The following is a 16,913-nucleotide window of genomic DNA, read 5'->3' on the forward strand; positions in this document are numbered from 1 at the left end:
GCTGTGCACAAACGGAGCCCTCCTTTCGCCTTACTTTCACCATTCTTTTTTGTAGCTTCCCTGCAGACTTATGCTGCCTGGGAAGCTGTCCTCCATTCCTCCCCCTGGACCCAGATTGCTCCTGGTGAGTCTTCTCACTAATGTCTTCTGTGTGACTTCCAAAAGATTCCTTCCTCCTTGGAAGCAGCTGCAGAAGTCCACCACCAAAGGGCAGCAGCTCAGAGGGAGCCACTGGTGCTTCACCCAGTCTCCACCCAGGGGAGCATGGAGGCACCTTCCTGAAAGTTGGAACAGAGAGGACCTGATACTGTCCTGCTGTTTCCTGTTGTCCTACTAGAGTAAGGTCTCTCTAGTAGCTCCAGTAGCTACTGGTTTAATAGCCTTTTTTCCTTGAGGCGGTTTGAGTTTCCACTTTGAATTGTTTCATAGACAGAGACTCTTCCCCCACTCCACATTTCTGATCCATTCTGAAGCCCCCAGTTATCTCTTGCTGGCTGAGAGTAGCACTAGCAGCCTGTATTTACCCATATGCCACCCATGAAGGCAGAGCCACCTGCACTCAGGCCCTAATGAAGTGTTCAGCCGAAAGAGGTAGAGTGACTGCAAGAGACAGCTAATTCACTCAAGGACAGTTTGAGATCCCAAACCAAGCTGATAGGCAAGGACCATCACAGCACATAATGTCTGCAATATGCTCAGCTGCAGGTATGCTATTTTAAAAGGCAATTCTGAGAGGGGTGATTCATTTCTGGAAAACATGTTTGCTAAAGAATGGAAGAAGAAACCAGACATATGTAGTTTGGAAAAGAGAACACATAAAAGGCATATTAGTTGCTTTCAAACACTGAAAGGCTGTCCTATGGAAAAGGGATTCGACCGTGTATTTCCAGCAGGCAGAAGTTATAGGGAGACCTATTTCAGCTTACTATGAGAATGTTCTGGTGATTAGAGTCATTAAAAAAAGATGGAATTGATTGCCTTGAGAAGCCAGCCCACTTCTCTGAGGAATGTTGTGAAAGGAATGCTCCCAGTGGAAGGAATGTGGCTCTGGGCTGCAGCCTCAGAAGCTCCGTCAGGGCACCAGGTCGGGGGCTGAGGCCCCACTTTAGGAAGATTTCTCAGGCAAGACTCCCTCTTCTCTAAGAGCCTCCTAACCACTGGACCATCCTGGGAGCTCACATTCATTGTCTGCCCCACCTAAACCAGATAGAAACCCTGGTCTCTGGTGGTGATTCAGCGCTGGCTCAGAAGGTAAAGCCTGAAGGCTGGATTATGAGTGCGACTTCCTGTGCCATCTGGGTTTTTGTTGGGCTGCTCCCAGTCCACAACTGACCAGAAGGTGACTCCTGGTTAATTGAAAAAAACTGACACGCCCATTATGGTCTGGTTGCAAACGTTACTGTGTCGTGACTAGGTAAAAAGTAGCGTAAGGTGTGAGACCTATTAATGACTGCAGACTGCTTCCCTCTCCACCCGCCAAGACAGAGTTGTGGGGTGTCTGCTTCTGATCATGGAGAACAGAAACTCTGCCTGGTTCAATAGTGGAAATTAGCATTGAATCTCAGTTTCCTCTAAAGAACCACTCCCTTCAATACTTGAGGCCATAAGAGTATTACTTATTATTTGTTTTAACACCTTTATTGAAATATAATTCATGTACTGTACAATTCACTACCATAGTATACAGTTCAGTGTATACTCACAAGATTGTGCAACCAGCACTACTATCTAATCCCAAACCCCCCTGAAGAAACTGCATACCCATTAGTGGTCATTCTCCATTCCTTCCCCCTCTTCCACAAGCCCTAGGTAACCACTGATCTGTCTTTATGCATTTTCATATTATGAATATTTCATGTAAATGGGATCATTCAATGTGTGGCCATTCATTCAATATCAGGTTCACTATACATACAAAATGCCAAGTTGAATCACTTAGCATAATAATTTCAATGTTCGTCCATGTTGTAGCATGTACCTGTACTTTATTACTTTTTATGGCTGAATAATATCCCATTGCATGGATAATGCCACCTTTTGTTTACCTAGTCACCTGCTGATGGACAATGTGGGTTGTTTCTACTTGTTGGCTATGATGAATAATGCTACAATGAACATTCGTGTGGAAGTTTTTGTGTGGACAAATGTTTTTATTTATCTTAGATATATTTTTAAGAGTGGATTTGCAGGATTATATGGCAGTTCTGTGCTCATCCTTTTGAGAAGCTGCCAGACTGTTCCCAGTGCAGCTGCACCATTGAACATTCCTACCAGCAGTACATGAAGGTTCTGGTTTTTCTATATCCTCCTCAACTTGTTATAGTTTTCTTTTTGATGATAGGCATACTTATGCATGTGAAGTGGTATCTTATTGTGATTTTGATCTGCATTTCCCTGGTGCCTGAGTATTATTTTTTATAAACATTTTTATTGAAGTAGAGCATACACTATGTGAGCTTTTAAGTGGTTCATTACAGCAATAGAGGAACACAGCTTGGCTTTTCTACTAGAAATGATCTAGATATTTGGGGAGACCCTGCTGAGTGTCCCATAGATGTGGTTCCCAGTGCTGTGGTGTGAGGAGGCAGTGTGGACTCTGAAAGACAGGGAGATAGCTTGGTTGATTCTGAATGTTGTAATTGTAGTTCAGTTCCTACTCCTGGTCTCTGCCACTATCTAGCTAGATAATGGCAGCAATAAAAAAGACGGATGTGTAGTTCATAGAGTGGTGGAAAATTGGCATCTGTGAGGGGGAGATTGTTGAGAGGATAGAGTCCTGTTATTTGTCCCACATTTCTATTCAGTCTCATTTTGTTGGTCCCATGTGTTTCCTAGATTCCTCATTGTCCACTCTCCCCTGCCTTTAGGTCTGCCTCCTAGAAATGTACTGGTCATGTAAATGTCTCTGTAGTGGATGTTAGTGTAAGCCAGGGCTGGAGGGAATCCCTGTATTTGGTATGTCCACAGGGCAGAAGAGGCAAATTTCAGCTCATTATCAAGAAAGTTTCAAACCATTGGAGCCATGGGAAGTAAAAGGCGCTCCTCCTGACATTTGCTCCCGTCCTGGGAGTGTTATGGCTGAGGTTACAGCAGCATTGGTCTGGAGGAAGCAGAGGGAAAGAAAGCCTCCACTTGAGAGCAAATGTTCACTACCAGTCTTACCTTGTTTTGCAGGGAGCCGGGAGACAGCCTTCACCTATGCTGTGAGTGCCGCGGGGGTGGTGAACGCCATCAGCCGGGCGTGCCGAGAGGGTGAGCTCTCCACATGTGGCTGCAGCAGGACAGCTCGGCCCAAGGACCTTCCCCGTGACTGGCTGTGGGGCGGCTGTGGGGACAACGTGGAGTACGGCTACCGGTTTGCTAAGGAATTTGTGGATGCTCGGGAGCGGGAGAAGAACTTTGCCAAGGGATCGGAGGAGCAGGGCCGGGTGCTCATGAACCTGCAGAACAATGAGGCGGGTCGAAGGGTGAGCTGGACCCCCTCCATCCCACCCCACACACTGAAGAAGACCTGGGCTGCCCCCTGGGTTGGTCTCTGAGCCATGACCTGGCCATGGAAGAGGTGGGCGTGTGTCAGGAGATTTTTACCTACAACTGCTGACCTGGATGCCTGCATTACTGAACTAATTCCTTTCAAAAGGGATTTCCCAGTGGGCACATGCACTTGTCATTATTTTAAGCTTAGCAGTTTTTCTACAGGACATCTGTCCCTATGTAGCTTAGGTGCAGGCTTATAATCAGAACTTCAGACATGAGGGGATTTCGTGTCTTCTCTACTCCTCCTTTGTAATTTGAACAGATACAATGATTGGAAGTTTAGGCTGTTAGAATTAGTCAAGGGTTTATGATTTCTCAAAGGCTCAGGTAGAAGCGGAACTGACTTAAGAGCTGCTGTTTACAATGGGTTTCAGAAACCCATTCCAAACATTCATTTAGGTCTAATGTCAAACACACTTGTGTGCTAGGGGTTTTAAATGATGTATGAAGACAAACCATTCTTTGAAGGCTCAAGTAAACAGTATCACTGATCAACTTGTAAGATATGACTTTCTCTGAGCCTCATTTTCAGTAGAAACTAAACTGGAGCTTTTGAGGTAAGCCTGTACGTGCCGAGCATACCTGGGCACCAGCGTTAGGTTTCCTTTATGGTGTTCTGGGGAGCACATTTCTGCTCTGCTGCTCCTTGTTTGTGAAGACCCCACCTCTGGGCACATGCTGTGGACTCCTCTTTCCTTTGCTGTCCTGTGAGGCCTCTGCCTGAAAACAATGGGGACTCTCTCAGTCAAGCCGGGGTGAGGGAAATGTGGACTTACATCCAGGTCTCCCTGTAGGTAAGTCTGAGGTTTGAGTGCTGAGTGGTGGGATACTCTCCTGACAAAGGGCCAGGGGACCACAGACCTCTCACAGACAGCTTTCTGGGAGAGTTGTTCACATTCAGGTCTGTGTCAGGTCAGCTGCCTCGAGGGTCCAAGCTAGGTACTTCAGTGAGAGCAGAGGGGGACTAACTAAAAAATGAGAGCAGAGGTTTCTTGAGAAGGAATAAATCCAGAAATTTAATGTTGGTTCATTGGTTATTTGATAACAAAATATGAATATATTTTTAAAATGTATTTATATATCAATTAAAAAATAAGTCATGTTTCATGGGAGTACAAGGCAAATAAATGGGTTTGGAAACATGTTCTACATGAACTGGTATCTTGTGATGTTGGTGTGGTACAACGTGGTGCACTTGTATAAATGTAGCATGACCGAAAGTGTGATGTAAAGTAGAAATTAGAATTGGTCATTTGCCATTGTCTTCTGTATATGTCACATATCCTGAGGCCAGTTTTTTTTTAGTTACATATGGGTGTGTGGCAGGTGGGATCGATCCATAGTGGTGTGAGAGGTACTGGTTGATGCTTCGAGCTACGGTTGTTATGGTACAAACTGGGGCAGAGAGACTAGAACTCTCTCAGGTGACCGTCCACTCTGAGGGCATCTGTGGGGCTGCCTTGGTCTCCAGGACTTTCTTCTGGTTTAGCAGTCCCTTTGGCAGTCTTTGGGTGTTTAACCATGACTGGAGGGTGATGAAAACGTTAAGATCTTCCCATTATCTTCTGAATGCCAAAGTTGTACCCATTTTTCAAGGTCCCAGTATAATACCATCCACTCCTTTGAGTCTTTCCTGTCTCCCTTAAGTGGAAGTCTCTGCATCAGAACTGCAGTAGAATATTTGTACTTTTCCTGAGGTGTAGCTCACTCTACTTCAGCTCATGGGCCACAGGTTTCTGAGGACAGGGATCACCATGTATGCTTTTTCTTTTTTTATTTAGTTATTTTTCAAGTACAGTTTTCCACCATGTATGCTTTTTTTTTGCAACAATTCTCCCTGTGTTTTACACGGGTGGGTGCATGTGAATATGTAAACAAAAATTCTCATATTGTTTCCTATCCAGAGGTCAAATTCATGAAGGGCTGTTTCCTGTCTCTGCTCTGAGTTGTCTGTGGGGCATTGTGACAGATGTGGAGGTGACTAGGCATTCATCCTAATCTGGGCCCCATTTCAGTCACAGTCTTGACCCCACTTCTGCTGTCTCCTCATTTTATTGCTGTTAATTGTTTGTACTGGGCCTTGTCTTGGCAGCCCCTTCCCTTCCATCTGCCACATCTGGCATCTGCTGTCCCTTACTCTCCTTCCCCTGTCTGTCTCCCTGTCTTTGGCCCACCCCTTCTTCCAGTTCCACGCCTCTTCTGTTGCCCTTTATCTTTCTCCCTTTGTCTCTGTCTGCTCCCTATTGGGAATTCTTTTTTTTTTCCTCTTTTAGTTGAATTTTTTGGAGTGACATTGGATAGTAAAATTATGTAGGTTTCAGGCTTACAGCTCTGTAACACATCATCTGTATATTGTATTGTGTGTTTGCTGCCCCAAGTCAAGTCTCCCTTCATCACCATTTATCCGCCCTTTACTCTCTTCTACCTCTTCCCACCCCTCTTTCCCTCTGGTAATACCACACTGTTGTCTGTGTCCATGAGCCTCCCCTCCCTCCCCTCCCCTCCCCTCCCCTCCCCTCCCCTCCCCTCCCCTCCCTCCCCTCCCTCCCCTCCCTCCCCTCCCCTCCCTCCCCTCCCCTCCCCTCCCCTCCCCTCCCCTCCCCTCCCCTCCCCTCCCCCCCTCCCCATTTTCATCCAGTCCCACAACCCTCCTCCCCTCTGACAGCTGTCAGTCTGTTCTCTATCTGTGAGCCTATTTCTATGTTGTTTGTTCATTTATTTTGTTCATTAGGTTCAACATGTGAGTGAGATCATGTGGTATTTGTCTTTCTCTGACTGGCTTATTTCACTTAGCATAATGTTTTCTAGATCCATCCATGCAGTTGCAAAGGGTAAGATTGCCTACTTTTTTATATTTCATTTTGTAAATGTACCACAGTTTTTTGATCCACTCATCTACTGATGGACACTTGGGCTGCTTCCATGTCTTGATGATTATAAATAATGCTGCAATGAACACGGGAATGAATGTATTTTTTGGAATTAGTGTTTTGTGTTTCTCTAGTGTATTCTCAGAAGTGGAATTGCTGGGTCATAAGGCAGTTTCATTGTTAATTTTTTGAAGTAACTCAGTACTACTCTCTACAGTGGCTGCGCCATTCTGCATTCCCACCAATGGTGCACAAGGGTTTTCTTTTCTGTATATCCTGGCCACCACTTGTTTTTTGATGGCAGCCATTCTCATTCATGTGAAGTGGTATCTATTGTGTTTTAAGTTGTATTTCTCTGATGGCTAGTAGTGTTGATAATCTTTTCATATGGCTATTGGCCATCTGTATGTCCTCTTTGAAGAAGCATCTATTCAGATGCCTATTTGCCCATTTTTTAAATTGCATTGTTTGGTTTTTTGGTTTTGAGTTTTGTAAGTTCTTTATAAATTGTGGATATTAAGCCCTTATCAGATGTATCATTGGTGAATATGTTCTCAGTTCTGGCAGATGCCAGATGTGGCAGATGGAAGGGAAGGGGCTGCCAAGATAAGGCTGCCAAACAGACAATTAACGGCAGATTAGATTTCTTTCTAATCTGTCAGTTCTGTCATTTTTTTATTTTGTTGATGATTCCATTGTTTTTATTTGTTTGTTTTCCTTGCCTGAGGAGATAGATCAGAAAAAATATTGCAATGAGAAATGTCCATGATTTTACTGCCTATTGTTTTCTAGAATTTTTATGGTTTCTTTTTAAAAATATATTTTATTGATTTATGCTATTACATTTGTCCAATTTTCCCCCCTTCACTCACCTCTGCCCTGCTCATTCCCTCCCACTTGCATTCCCCCTCTTTAGTACATGTCCATGTGTCATACTTGTAAGTTCTTCGGCTTCTCCATTTCCTATACTATTCTTACCCTCCCGCTGTCTATTTTCTACCTACCATCTATGCTACTGTTCTCTGTACTTTTTTTGCGTCTCTCCCCCTCCCACTCCCCTGTTGCTAACCGTCCATGTGATCTCCATTTCCGTGGTTCTGTTCCTGTTCTAGTTGTTTGCTTTTGTTTTTGTTTTAGGCATGGTTGTCAATAATTGTGAGTTTGCTGTCATTTTACTGTTCATATTTTTTATCTTCTTTTTCTTAGATAAATCTCTTTAACATTTCATATAATAAAGGCTTGATGATGATGAACTCCTTTAACTTGACCTCATCTAGGAAGCACTTTATTTGCCCTTCCATTCTAAATGAAAGCTTTGCTGGATAGAGCAACCTTGGAAGATTGCTCCTTGCCTTTCATGTAGGTCCTTGCCTTTCATGACCTGGAATAGTCCTTTCCAGTCCCTTCTTGCCTGTAAGGTCTCTTCTGAGAAATCAGCTGACAGTCTTTTCTCTTGCTGCTTCTAGTATTCTCTCTTTAATTTTTATCTTGGGTAATTATGATGTGCCTTGGTATCCAACTTCTTTGGGACTCTCTGAACTTTCTGGACTTCCTGGAAATCTATTTCCTTTGTCAGACTGGGTACGTTCTCCTTTATTATTTGTTCAAATAACTTTTCCACTTGTTGCTCCTCCTCTTCTTCTTCTGGTACCCCTATAATTCAGACATTGGAACATTTAAAGTTGTCCTGGAGGTTCCTAAGCCTCTCCTAATTTTTTTGAATTCTTGTTTCTTCATTCTGTTTTGTTTGAATGTGTATTTCTTCCTTCTGGTCTACACTGTTGATTTGAGTCCCAGTTTCCTTCCCGTCACTCTTGGTTCCCTGTGCATTTTCCTTTATTTCACTTAGTGTAGCCTTCATTTGTTCATCTAATTTGTGACCAAATTCAACCATCTGTGAGCATCCTGATCACCATTGTTTTGAACTGTGCATCTGATAGGTTGGCTATCTCTTCATTGCTTAGTTGTATTTTTTTCTGGAGCTTTGATCAGTTCTTTTGTTTGGGCCATTTTTTTTTTGTCTTGACAAGTCTGTTACATAGTGAGGGGTAGAGCCTTAGGTGTTCACCCAGGAGGTGTAACCCATGTTGCTGCATTGTGGCACTGTATGTGGGGCAGGGGTTAGAAAGGGAACATTGGCACTTGCTCTGCTCTCTGCTGGCTTCCAGTTACTTCTCCCACTACCCACAAGCAAAGTGGGCCCTTCTGGTGCTGAGTCCAGGGTGGGTTGGCTTGTGTATGTTCTAGGACCCTGTGGGTCTCTCCAACAAGCTCTCCTGTGAGTCTGAGTTTCTCTTGCTGCCACTTCAACTTCCACAGGTGTTTTCAATCAGTGGTTTGAGGCTCTATTTCCCCAAGCTGGAACCCTGGGTTGCGTGGTCTTTCTCACTCCCCAGTTGTTCCTCCCAGTCTATCTGTGTGCAGATGTGGGACTGCCCACTCCACTAGCTGCCGGCGCAGCCTTGCTGGCCAGCTGCAGCCTTACACACCCTGCTCCATAATCCGGCACTGGGTCCTCTAGCCACCACCTTGCCGAGAGTCCTCTCTGTGTGCCCATCTCTTCCCCTCTTACCCATCTGTATGAGTGTGTCTTATTTAATTCCTTGGTTGTCAGACTTTTATACAGTTCGATTTTCTGTCAGTTCTGGTTGTTTTTCATTTTTAAATTGTTGTCCTTCTTTTGGTTTGTGTCAGAAGGCACAGTGTGTCTACCTACACCTCCATCTTGGCCAGAAGTCCTAGAATTTTATGGTTTCAAGTATAACATTTGTCTTTAATCCATTTGAGTTTTTCTAATCTAAGAAGATAGCCTAATTTCATTTTTTTGCACATATCAGTTTAGTTTTTCCAATATCATTTATTGAATATACTATCTTTACCCCATTGTATGTTTTTGCCTTCTTTTTCAAATACTGACCTTACAGGCATGGGTTTATTTCTGGGCTCTATTCTGTTCTGTTGATTTATATGTCTGTTTTTAATGCCATTACCATGTTGTTTTGATTACTATGGCTTATAGTACAGTTTCATATCAGGTAGTATGATTCTTCCAATTTTGTTTGTCCTCTGAAGATTGCTGTGGCTATTCAGGATCTTTTCTGGTTCCATATAAATTCATGGATTATTTGTTCTAGTTCTGTGAAATACACCATTGGTATCTTGATAAGAATTGCATTGAATCTATAGATTGCTTTGGGTAGTATGGGCATTTTAATGATGTGAATTCTTCCTATCCATGCTATACACTTCCACTTATTTGTATCCTCTTTAATTTCTTTCTTCAATGTCTTATAATTTTCTGAGAACAGATCTTATACATTCTTAGTTACATTTATTCCTAGGTATTTTTTAAAGATTTCATTTATTTATTCTTAGAGAGATAAGAAAGGGAGGGAGAGCTGGCTGGTGTGGCTCAGTGGATTGAGTGCTGGCCTGCTAAACTGAAAAAAGAGAGGGAGAAAGAGAGGGAGAGAGAAACATTAATTGGTTGCCCCTCGCACATCCTTAACTGAGGACCTAGCCCACAACCCAGGCATGTGCCCTGACCAGGAATCAAACTAGCAACCTTTTGATTGCAAGCCAGTGTTCAATCCACTGAGCCACACCAGCGAGGGCCCTAGGTATTTTTTTGATGCAATTGTAAATGGGGTTGTTTTCTTAGTTTCCCTTTGTGATAGTTCATTATTGGCATATATAAATGCAACTCATTTCTAGATATTTATTTTGTATCCTGCTACTTTACTGAATTCATTTATTAGTTCTAGTAGTTTTTGGTGGGAATCTTTAGGATTCTGTATATACAGTATAATGTCATCTGCAAGTAATGACAGTTTTACTTCCTTCTTTCCAATTTGGATGTCTTTTATTTCTTCTTATCTGATTGCTGTGGCTAGGACTGCTAGTATTGTGTTGAATAAGAGTGGATAAAATGGGCATCCATGTCTTATTCCTGATCTTAAAAGAAACTCTTTTAGTTTTTGCCCATTAAATATGATGTTGGCTGAGGGTTTGTCATAATGGCCTTTATTATGTTGAGCTTTGTCCTCTCCATTCCCACTTTGCTGAGAGTTTTTATTATAAATGGGTGCTGGATTTCATCAAATGCTTTTTCTGCATCTATTGATATGATCTTGATTTTTTAATCCTCACTCAAGGACATGCTTATTGATTTCAGAGAGAGGGCAAGGGAGAGAGAAAGAGAGACGGGGAGAAGCATCAATGTGAGAGAGAAACATTGATTGATTGCCTCTCATACAACTGGAAACCAAACCCACAACCTAGATATGTGCCCTGACCAGGAACCAAACCAATGACCTTTCCATTTGCAGTACAATATTCCAGTCAGCTGAGCCACACCATCCAGCGCTGATATTATCATGATTTTTACCCTTCATTTTGTTTATATGGTGTATCACATTTATTGATTTGCAGATATTGTACCAATGTTGCATCCCCAGAATAAATCCCACTTGATTGTGTTGTGTGATCTTTTTTAATGTATTGCTAGATTTGGTTTGTTAAAGTTTGTTGAGAATTTTAGCATCTATGTTTATCAGGGGTATTCGCTTATAATTTTTTTCTTTGTAGTGTCTTTATCTGGTTTTAGAATTTGGGTAATACTGGCCTCATAAAATGAGGTTGGGAATCTTCCCTCCTCTTGAATTTTTGGAATAGTTTTAGAAGGATAGGAGTTAGTTCTTCTTTGAATGTTTGGTAAAATTCACCTGTGAAGTCATTCCATCCAAACCTTTTGTTTGTTAGGAGTTTTTTGATTACTGCTTCAATTTTATTAGTTGTAATCTATTAGATTTTTTTATTGTTCCTGATTTACTATTGGAAGAATGTTTCTAGGAATTTATCCATTTCATCCAGATTGTCTAATTTGTTGACCTATAGTTGTTGATGTTTTCTTACAACCCTTTGTATTTCTTTGGTGTCAGTTGTTACTTCTCTTTCATTTCTGATTCTATTTGAGTCACTCCCTTTTTTTCTTGATGAATCTGGTTAAAGAATTGCGTATCTTGCCCTGGCTGGCGTAGCTCAGTGGATTGAACATGGGCTGCGAACCAAAGGGTCACAGGTTCCATTCCCAGTCAGGGCACATGTCTGAGTCGTGGGCCAGGTCCCTGGTGGGGGCTGTGCAAGAGGCAACCACATTGATGTTTTTCTCTCTCTCTTTCTCCCTCCCTTCCCATCTCCAAAAATAAATAAAATCTTTAAAGAAAAAAAGAATTGTGTATCTTGTTTATCTTGTCAAAGAACCAGGTCTTGGTTTCATGGATCTTTTGTGATTTTTTAGACTCTATTTTGTTTATTTCTTTTTTTAAAGTTTTATTTGGTTATTTTTCAAGTACAGTTTTCTGTCTATTTCTCCCATCCCAGCCCACCCCGCCCTGTGCTCCCCATCTCCCTCCCATTTCCACCCCCCTTAGTTATTGTCCCTGTGTCCTTTATACTTGTTCCTCTAAATCGCTCCCATTTTCTCCCCTTAAATTCCTTCCCTTCTCCCCTATTTCAGTGTCTTTATTTTTATTTTGCTTGCTTGTTTGTTTTGTTGTTTAGCTTCCTGTTAAAGGTAAGATCATATGGGATTTGTCTTTCAACACTTGGCTTATTTCACTCAGCATAATGCTTTCCAGTTCCATCCATGTTGTTGCAAAGGGTAGTAGCTCCTTCTTTCTCTCTGCTGCATAGAATTCCATTGTGTATATGTACCACAATTTTTTGATCCAGTCATGGGCACCTAGGTTGCTTCCAACTCTTGGCTATTGTAAATTGTGCTGCTATGAGCATTGTGGTGCATAGGTTCTTTGAAATGGATGATTTAGGGTTCTTAGGATGTATTCATAGCAGTGGAATTGCTGGGTCAAAAGGCAGGTCAATTTTAATTTTTCTGAGAAAATTCCATACTATTTTCCATAATGGCTGTACCAGTCTGCAATCCCACCAACAGTGAACTAAGGACCCCTTTTCCCCACAATCTCTCCAACATTTGTTGTTGGTTGCTTTGTTTATGATAGCCATCCTGACTGGTGTAAAGTGGTATCTCATTGTGGTTTTAATTTGCATCTCTCTGATAGCTAACGATATTGAGCATCTCTTCATGTGTCTCTGGATCTTCTGTATGTCCTCTCTGGAGAAGTGTCTGTTCAAATCTTTTTCCCATTTTTTAATTGGGTTAGTTGTCTTTTTAGAGTGGAGTCATGTAAGTTCTTTGTATACTTTGGAGATTAAACCTTTGTCTGAGGTATCATTGGCAAATATGTTTCCCATACAGTTGGTTGTCTTTTTAATTTAATACCATTTTCTTTAGCTACACGGAAGCTTTTTATTTTGATGAGATCCCATTTGTTTATTCTTTCCTTTATATTCCTTGCTCTAGGGGACATTATCAGTAAAAATGTTGCTGTGTGAAATATCTGAGATTTTCCTGCCAATGTTCTCCTCTAGGACTTTAATGGTTTCAAGGCTTATATTTAAGTCTTTTATCCACCTTGAATTTATTTTGTTGTATGGTGTAAGTCTGTGCTCAAGTTTCATATTTTTGCACGTAGCTGTCCAGTTCTCCCAACACCATTTGTTGAAGAGGCTATCTTTATTCCATTTTATGTTACTGCCCCCTTTGTCGAATATTAATTGACCGTAGAGAGTTGGGTTGATTTCTGGGCTCTCTGTTCTGTTCCATTGGTCTATGTGCCTGTTTTTATGCCAGTACCAGGCTGTTTTGATTACAGTGGCCTTATAATACAGTTTGATATCAGATATTGTGATCGCTCCTACTTTGTTCTTCTTTCTCAAAATTGCAGCTGCTGTTTGGGGTCGTTTATGGTTCCATATAAATTTTTGAAGTTTTTGTTCTATGTCTGTGAAATATGCCATTGGTACTTTAATAGGTATTGCATTGAATCTGTATATTGCTTTGGTAGTATGGACATTTTGATGATGTTAATTCTTCCAATCCATGAACAAGGTATATGTTTCCATTTGTTTGTGTCTTCCTTGATTTCTTTCTTCAGGGCTGTGTAGTTTTCTGCATACAGGTCTTTTACCTTCTTAGTTAGGTTTATTCCCAGATAGTTCATTTTTGTTTTTGCTATATTAAATGGGATTTTTTTCCTTGATTTCTGCTTCTGCTGATTCATTGTTGGTATACAAAAATGCCTTTGATTTCTGGATATTGACTTTGTAACCCACTGTTTTGCCAAATTCATTAATTAGTTCGAGCAGTTTTTTGGTAGAGTCTATAAGATTTTCCATGTACACTATCATGTCATCTGCAAACAGCGACAGTTTTGTTTCCTCCTTTCCTATTTGAATGCCTTTTATTTCCTTTTCTTGCCTGATCGCTGTGGCTAAAACTTTCAATATGATATTGAATAGAAATGGTGAAAGTGGACATCCTTGTCTTGTTCCTGATCTTAGTGGAAAAGCTTTTAGTTTTTGCCCATTGAGTATGATATTGGCTGTAGGTCTCTCATATACGACCTTTATTATTTTGAGAAATGCTCCCTGTATTCCCACTTTGCTGAGTGTTTTATCATAAATGGGTGTTGTAGCTTATCAAAAGCTTTTTCTGCATCTATTGATATGATCATGTGGTTTTTGTCTTTGCTTTTGTTTATGTGATGAATTACATTTACTGATTTGCGAATGCTGAACCATCCTTGCATCCCTGGGATGAATCCCACTTGGTCATGGTGTATAATCTTTTGGATATATTGTTAGATGCGATTTGCCAATATTTTATTGAGGATTTTAGCGTCTATGTTCATCAGTGATATTGGCCTGAAGTTTTCTTTCCTTGTTGTGTCTCTATCTGGTTTTGGAATTAGGATGATGCTGGCTTCATAAAAAGAATTTGGGAGTTTTTCATCCTTCTGGATTTTTTGGAATAGTCTGTGAAGAATAGGGGTCAGCTCTTCCTTAAATGCTTTGTAGAATTCTCCTGTGAAACCATCTGGTCCAGGGCTTTTGTGTGTCAGGAGTTTTTTTTTATTACTGCTTCAATTTCTTTTGCTGTTATGGTGTATTAGGATTTTCTGATTCTTTTTCATTGAATTTTGGAAGATTATATTTTTCTAGAAATGTGTCCATTTCCCCTAGGTTTTCAAATTTCTTGGCATACAGTTCTTCATAGTAATTTCTTACAATCCCTTCTATTTCTGTGGTATCAGTTGTAATGTCTCCTCTTTCATTTCTGATTGTGTTTGTGTCCTCTCTCTTCTTTTCTTGATGAGCCTACTTAAAGGCTTGTCTATTTTGTTTATCTTCTCAAAGAACCAACTCCTGGATTCATTGATCCTTAGAATTGTGCTTTTAGTCTCTATGTCATTTAGTTCTGCTCTGATCTTGGTTATTTCCTTCCTTCTGCTTGCTCTGGGCTGTCTTTGTTGTTGTTCCTTGAGTTCTTGCAGGCATAGGGTTAGGTTGTTTGTTTGAAATGTTTCTATCTTCTTTAGGTAGGCTTGTGTTGCTATAAACTTCCCTCTCAGGACTGCCTTCTCTGTGTCCCATACATTTTGGGTTGTTGTGAGTTTGTTTTTATTTGTTTCCAGAAACATTTTGATTTCTTCCCTAATTTCATTCTTGACCCATTCATTGTTTAATAGCATACCATTCAGTCTCCATGATTTTGGGTGCTTTGGGTTTTTTCCTTTGGGGTTGGTTTCCAGTTTCAGTCCCTTGTATTCAGAGAAGATGCTTGGTATGATTTCAATTTTCTTGAAATTTTTGAGGCTCGTTTTTTGTCCAGTCATGTGGTCTGTCTTTGAGAATGTTCCATGTGCATTTGAAAAGAATGTGTATTTAGCTTCTTTGGGATGAAGGGCTCTATATATATATATCAGTGAAGTCCATTTCATCTAGGGTGTTGTTTAATGCCGCAATATCTTTGTTCATATTTTGTTTGGAATATCTGTCCATTTTTGACAGTGGGGTGTTAAAATCCCCAACTGTAATTGTGTTGCTGTCAATATCTTTCTTAAAGTCCTGTAAGATTTTCTCTATATATTTGGGTGCTCCTATGTTGAGTGCGTATATATTTATGAAGTTAATGTCTTCTTGGTGGATTTTTCCCTTGAGTATTTTGAAGTGACCTTCTGGGTCTCTCTTTATGGCCCTTTTTTTGAAGTCTATTTTGTCTGATATGAGAATTGCTACCCCACCTTTTTTTTCTTGTCCGTTTGCTTGGAAGATCTGTTTCCAACCTTTCACTTTTAGTCTGTGATGATGTTTTGTCCTGAGGTGGATCTCTTGTAGGCAGCATATGTCTGGGTCATGCTTTCTTATCCATTTAGCTATTCTGTGTCTTTTGATTGGAGCATTTAATCCTTTTACGTTTAAGGTTATTATTGATAGGTACTTATTCATTGCTATTTTTGTACCTGTGTTCCTGTCTCTCTCTTTTCCTTCCTTTCCTTAAAGCAGTCCTTTTGGTATTTCTTGTAGGACTGGTTTGGTGGAGGCATATTCTTTTAGACCTCTTTTGTCTTGGAAGCTTTTTATTTGGCCTTCTATCTTGATCGAGAGCCTTGCTGGGTTAAGTAACCTTGGTTGCAGGCCTCTGGTTCTCATTACTTGGAATATTTCTTGCCATTGTCTTCTTGCTTGGAGTGTTTCCATTGAGAAGTCAGTAGCTATCCTTTTTGGGGCTCCCATGTATGTTACTTCTTTTTTCTCCCTTGCTGCCTTTAAGATTCTCTCTTTGTTTTGGAATTTTGCCATTTTAATGATGATGTGTCTTGAAGTGGGCCTCCTTGGGTTCCTCTTGATTGGGATTCTGTGATTCCTGGATTTGTGTGACTTTTTCTCTCATCAAATTGGGGAAATTTTCTCTCATTACTCTTTCAAATAGGTTTTCTATCCCTTATTCTTCTTCTTTTCTTTGTGGTATTCCTGTTATTTGGATATTATTATGTTTCATATTGTCTTGCATTTCTCTTAATCCCTCTTCATTCTTTCTGAGCCTCTTTTCATTTTCTTGCTTTTTCTGTGAGATGTTTTCTGCTTTGTCCTACAACTCGCTAATCTGATCCTCTGCCTAATCAATTCTACTTTTGAAACTTTCTGCTGTGTTCTTTAATTCAGAAATTGTATTCTTCATTTTCTCTTGTCCCTTGCTGATCATTTCTATTTTCTTTTTCATGTTGATATAGTTTGCGGTGAGATCATTGTAGCTGTCCTGTAGTTTCTGGTAGCTCATTGTGAGCTCTTTGAACTTCGTGATAACCAGTGCTTTGAATTCAATATCTGATTGTTGATTAGCCTCTATTTCATCTAACATTCTTTTTGAAGCTTCTGCTTTTTCTTTCATTTGGGGATTGTTTCTTTGTCTTCCCATTGTTTGAGACTCTTCTTGTTAGCCTCAGCTTCTAAAATTGATCTGTTCTGACTTCCTGGGTTTATGGTGTGAACTTCTGTGGTAGAATACCAGTGAATTTCAGTGGTGCAGACTCCTTCAGGTATCTTGATGTTCTCTGTTTCCACCTACTCATTTTTAAGTGTATG

At 40.7% G+C, this 16,913-nt stretch overlaps 1 protein-coding gene across 1 annotated transcript in view; it reads left to right on the plus strand.

Annotated features, from left to right (window-relative positions):
- Positions 1-16,913, plus strand: part of WNT5B (Wnt family member 5B) — a 152,309-nt gene that overhangs the window by 119,502 nt on the left and 15,894 nt on the right. Inside the window, exon 4 of the mRNA XM_037139812.2 lies at positions 3,175-3,467. Within this exon, the coding sequence (XP_036995707.2) occupies positions 3,175-3,467 (293 nt within the window). The remainder of the gene's footprint in view (positions 1-3,174; positions 3,468-16,913) is intronic.

This window comes from Artibeus jamaicensis, unplaced genomic scaffold (genome assembly GCF_021234435.1).
Source record: "Artibeus jamaicensis isolate MK-2021 breed Jamaican fruit bat unplaced genomic scaffold, CSHL_Jam_final contig_1028, whole genome shotgun sequence".
Taxonomy (NCBI): domain Eukaryota; kingdom Metazoa; phylum Chordata; class Mammalia; order Chiroptera; family Phyllostomidae; genus Artibeus; species Artibeus jamaicensis.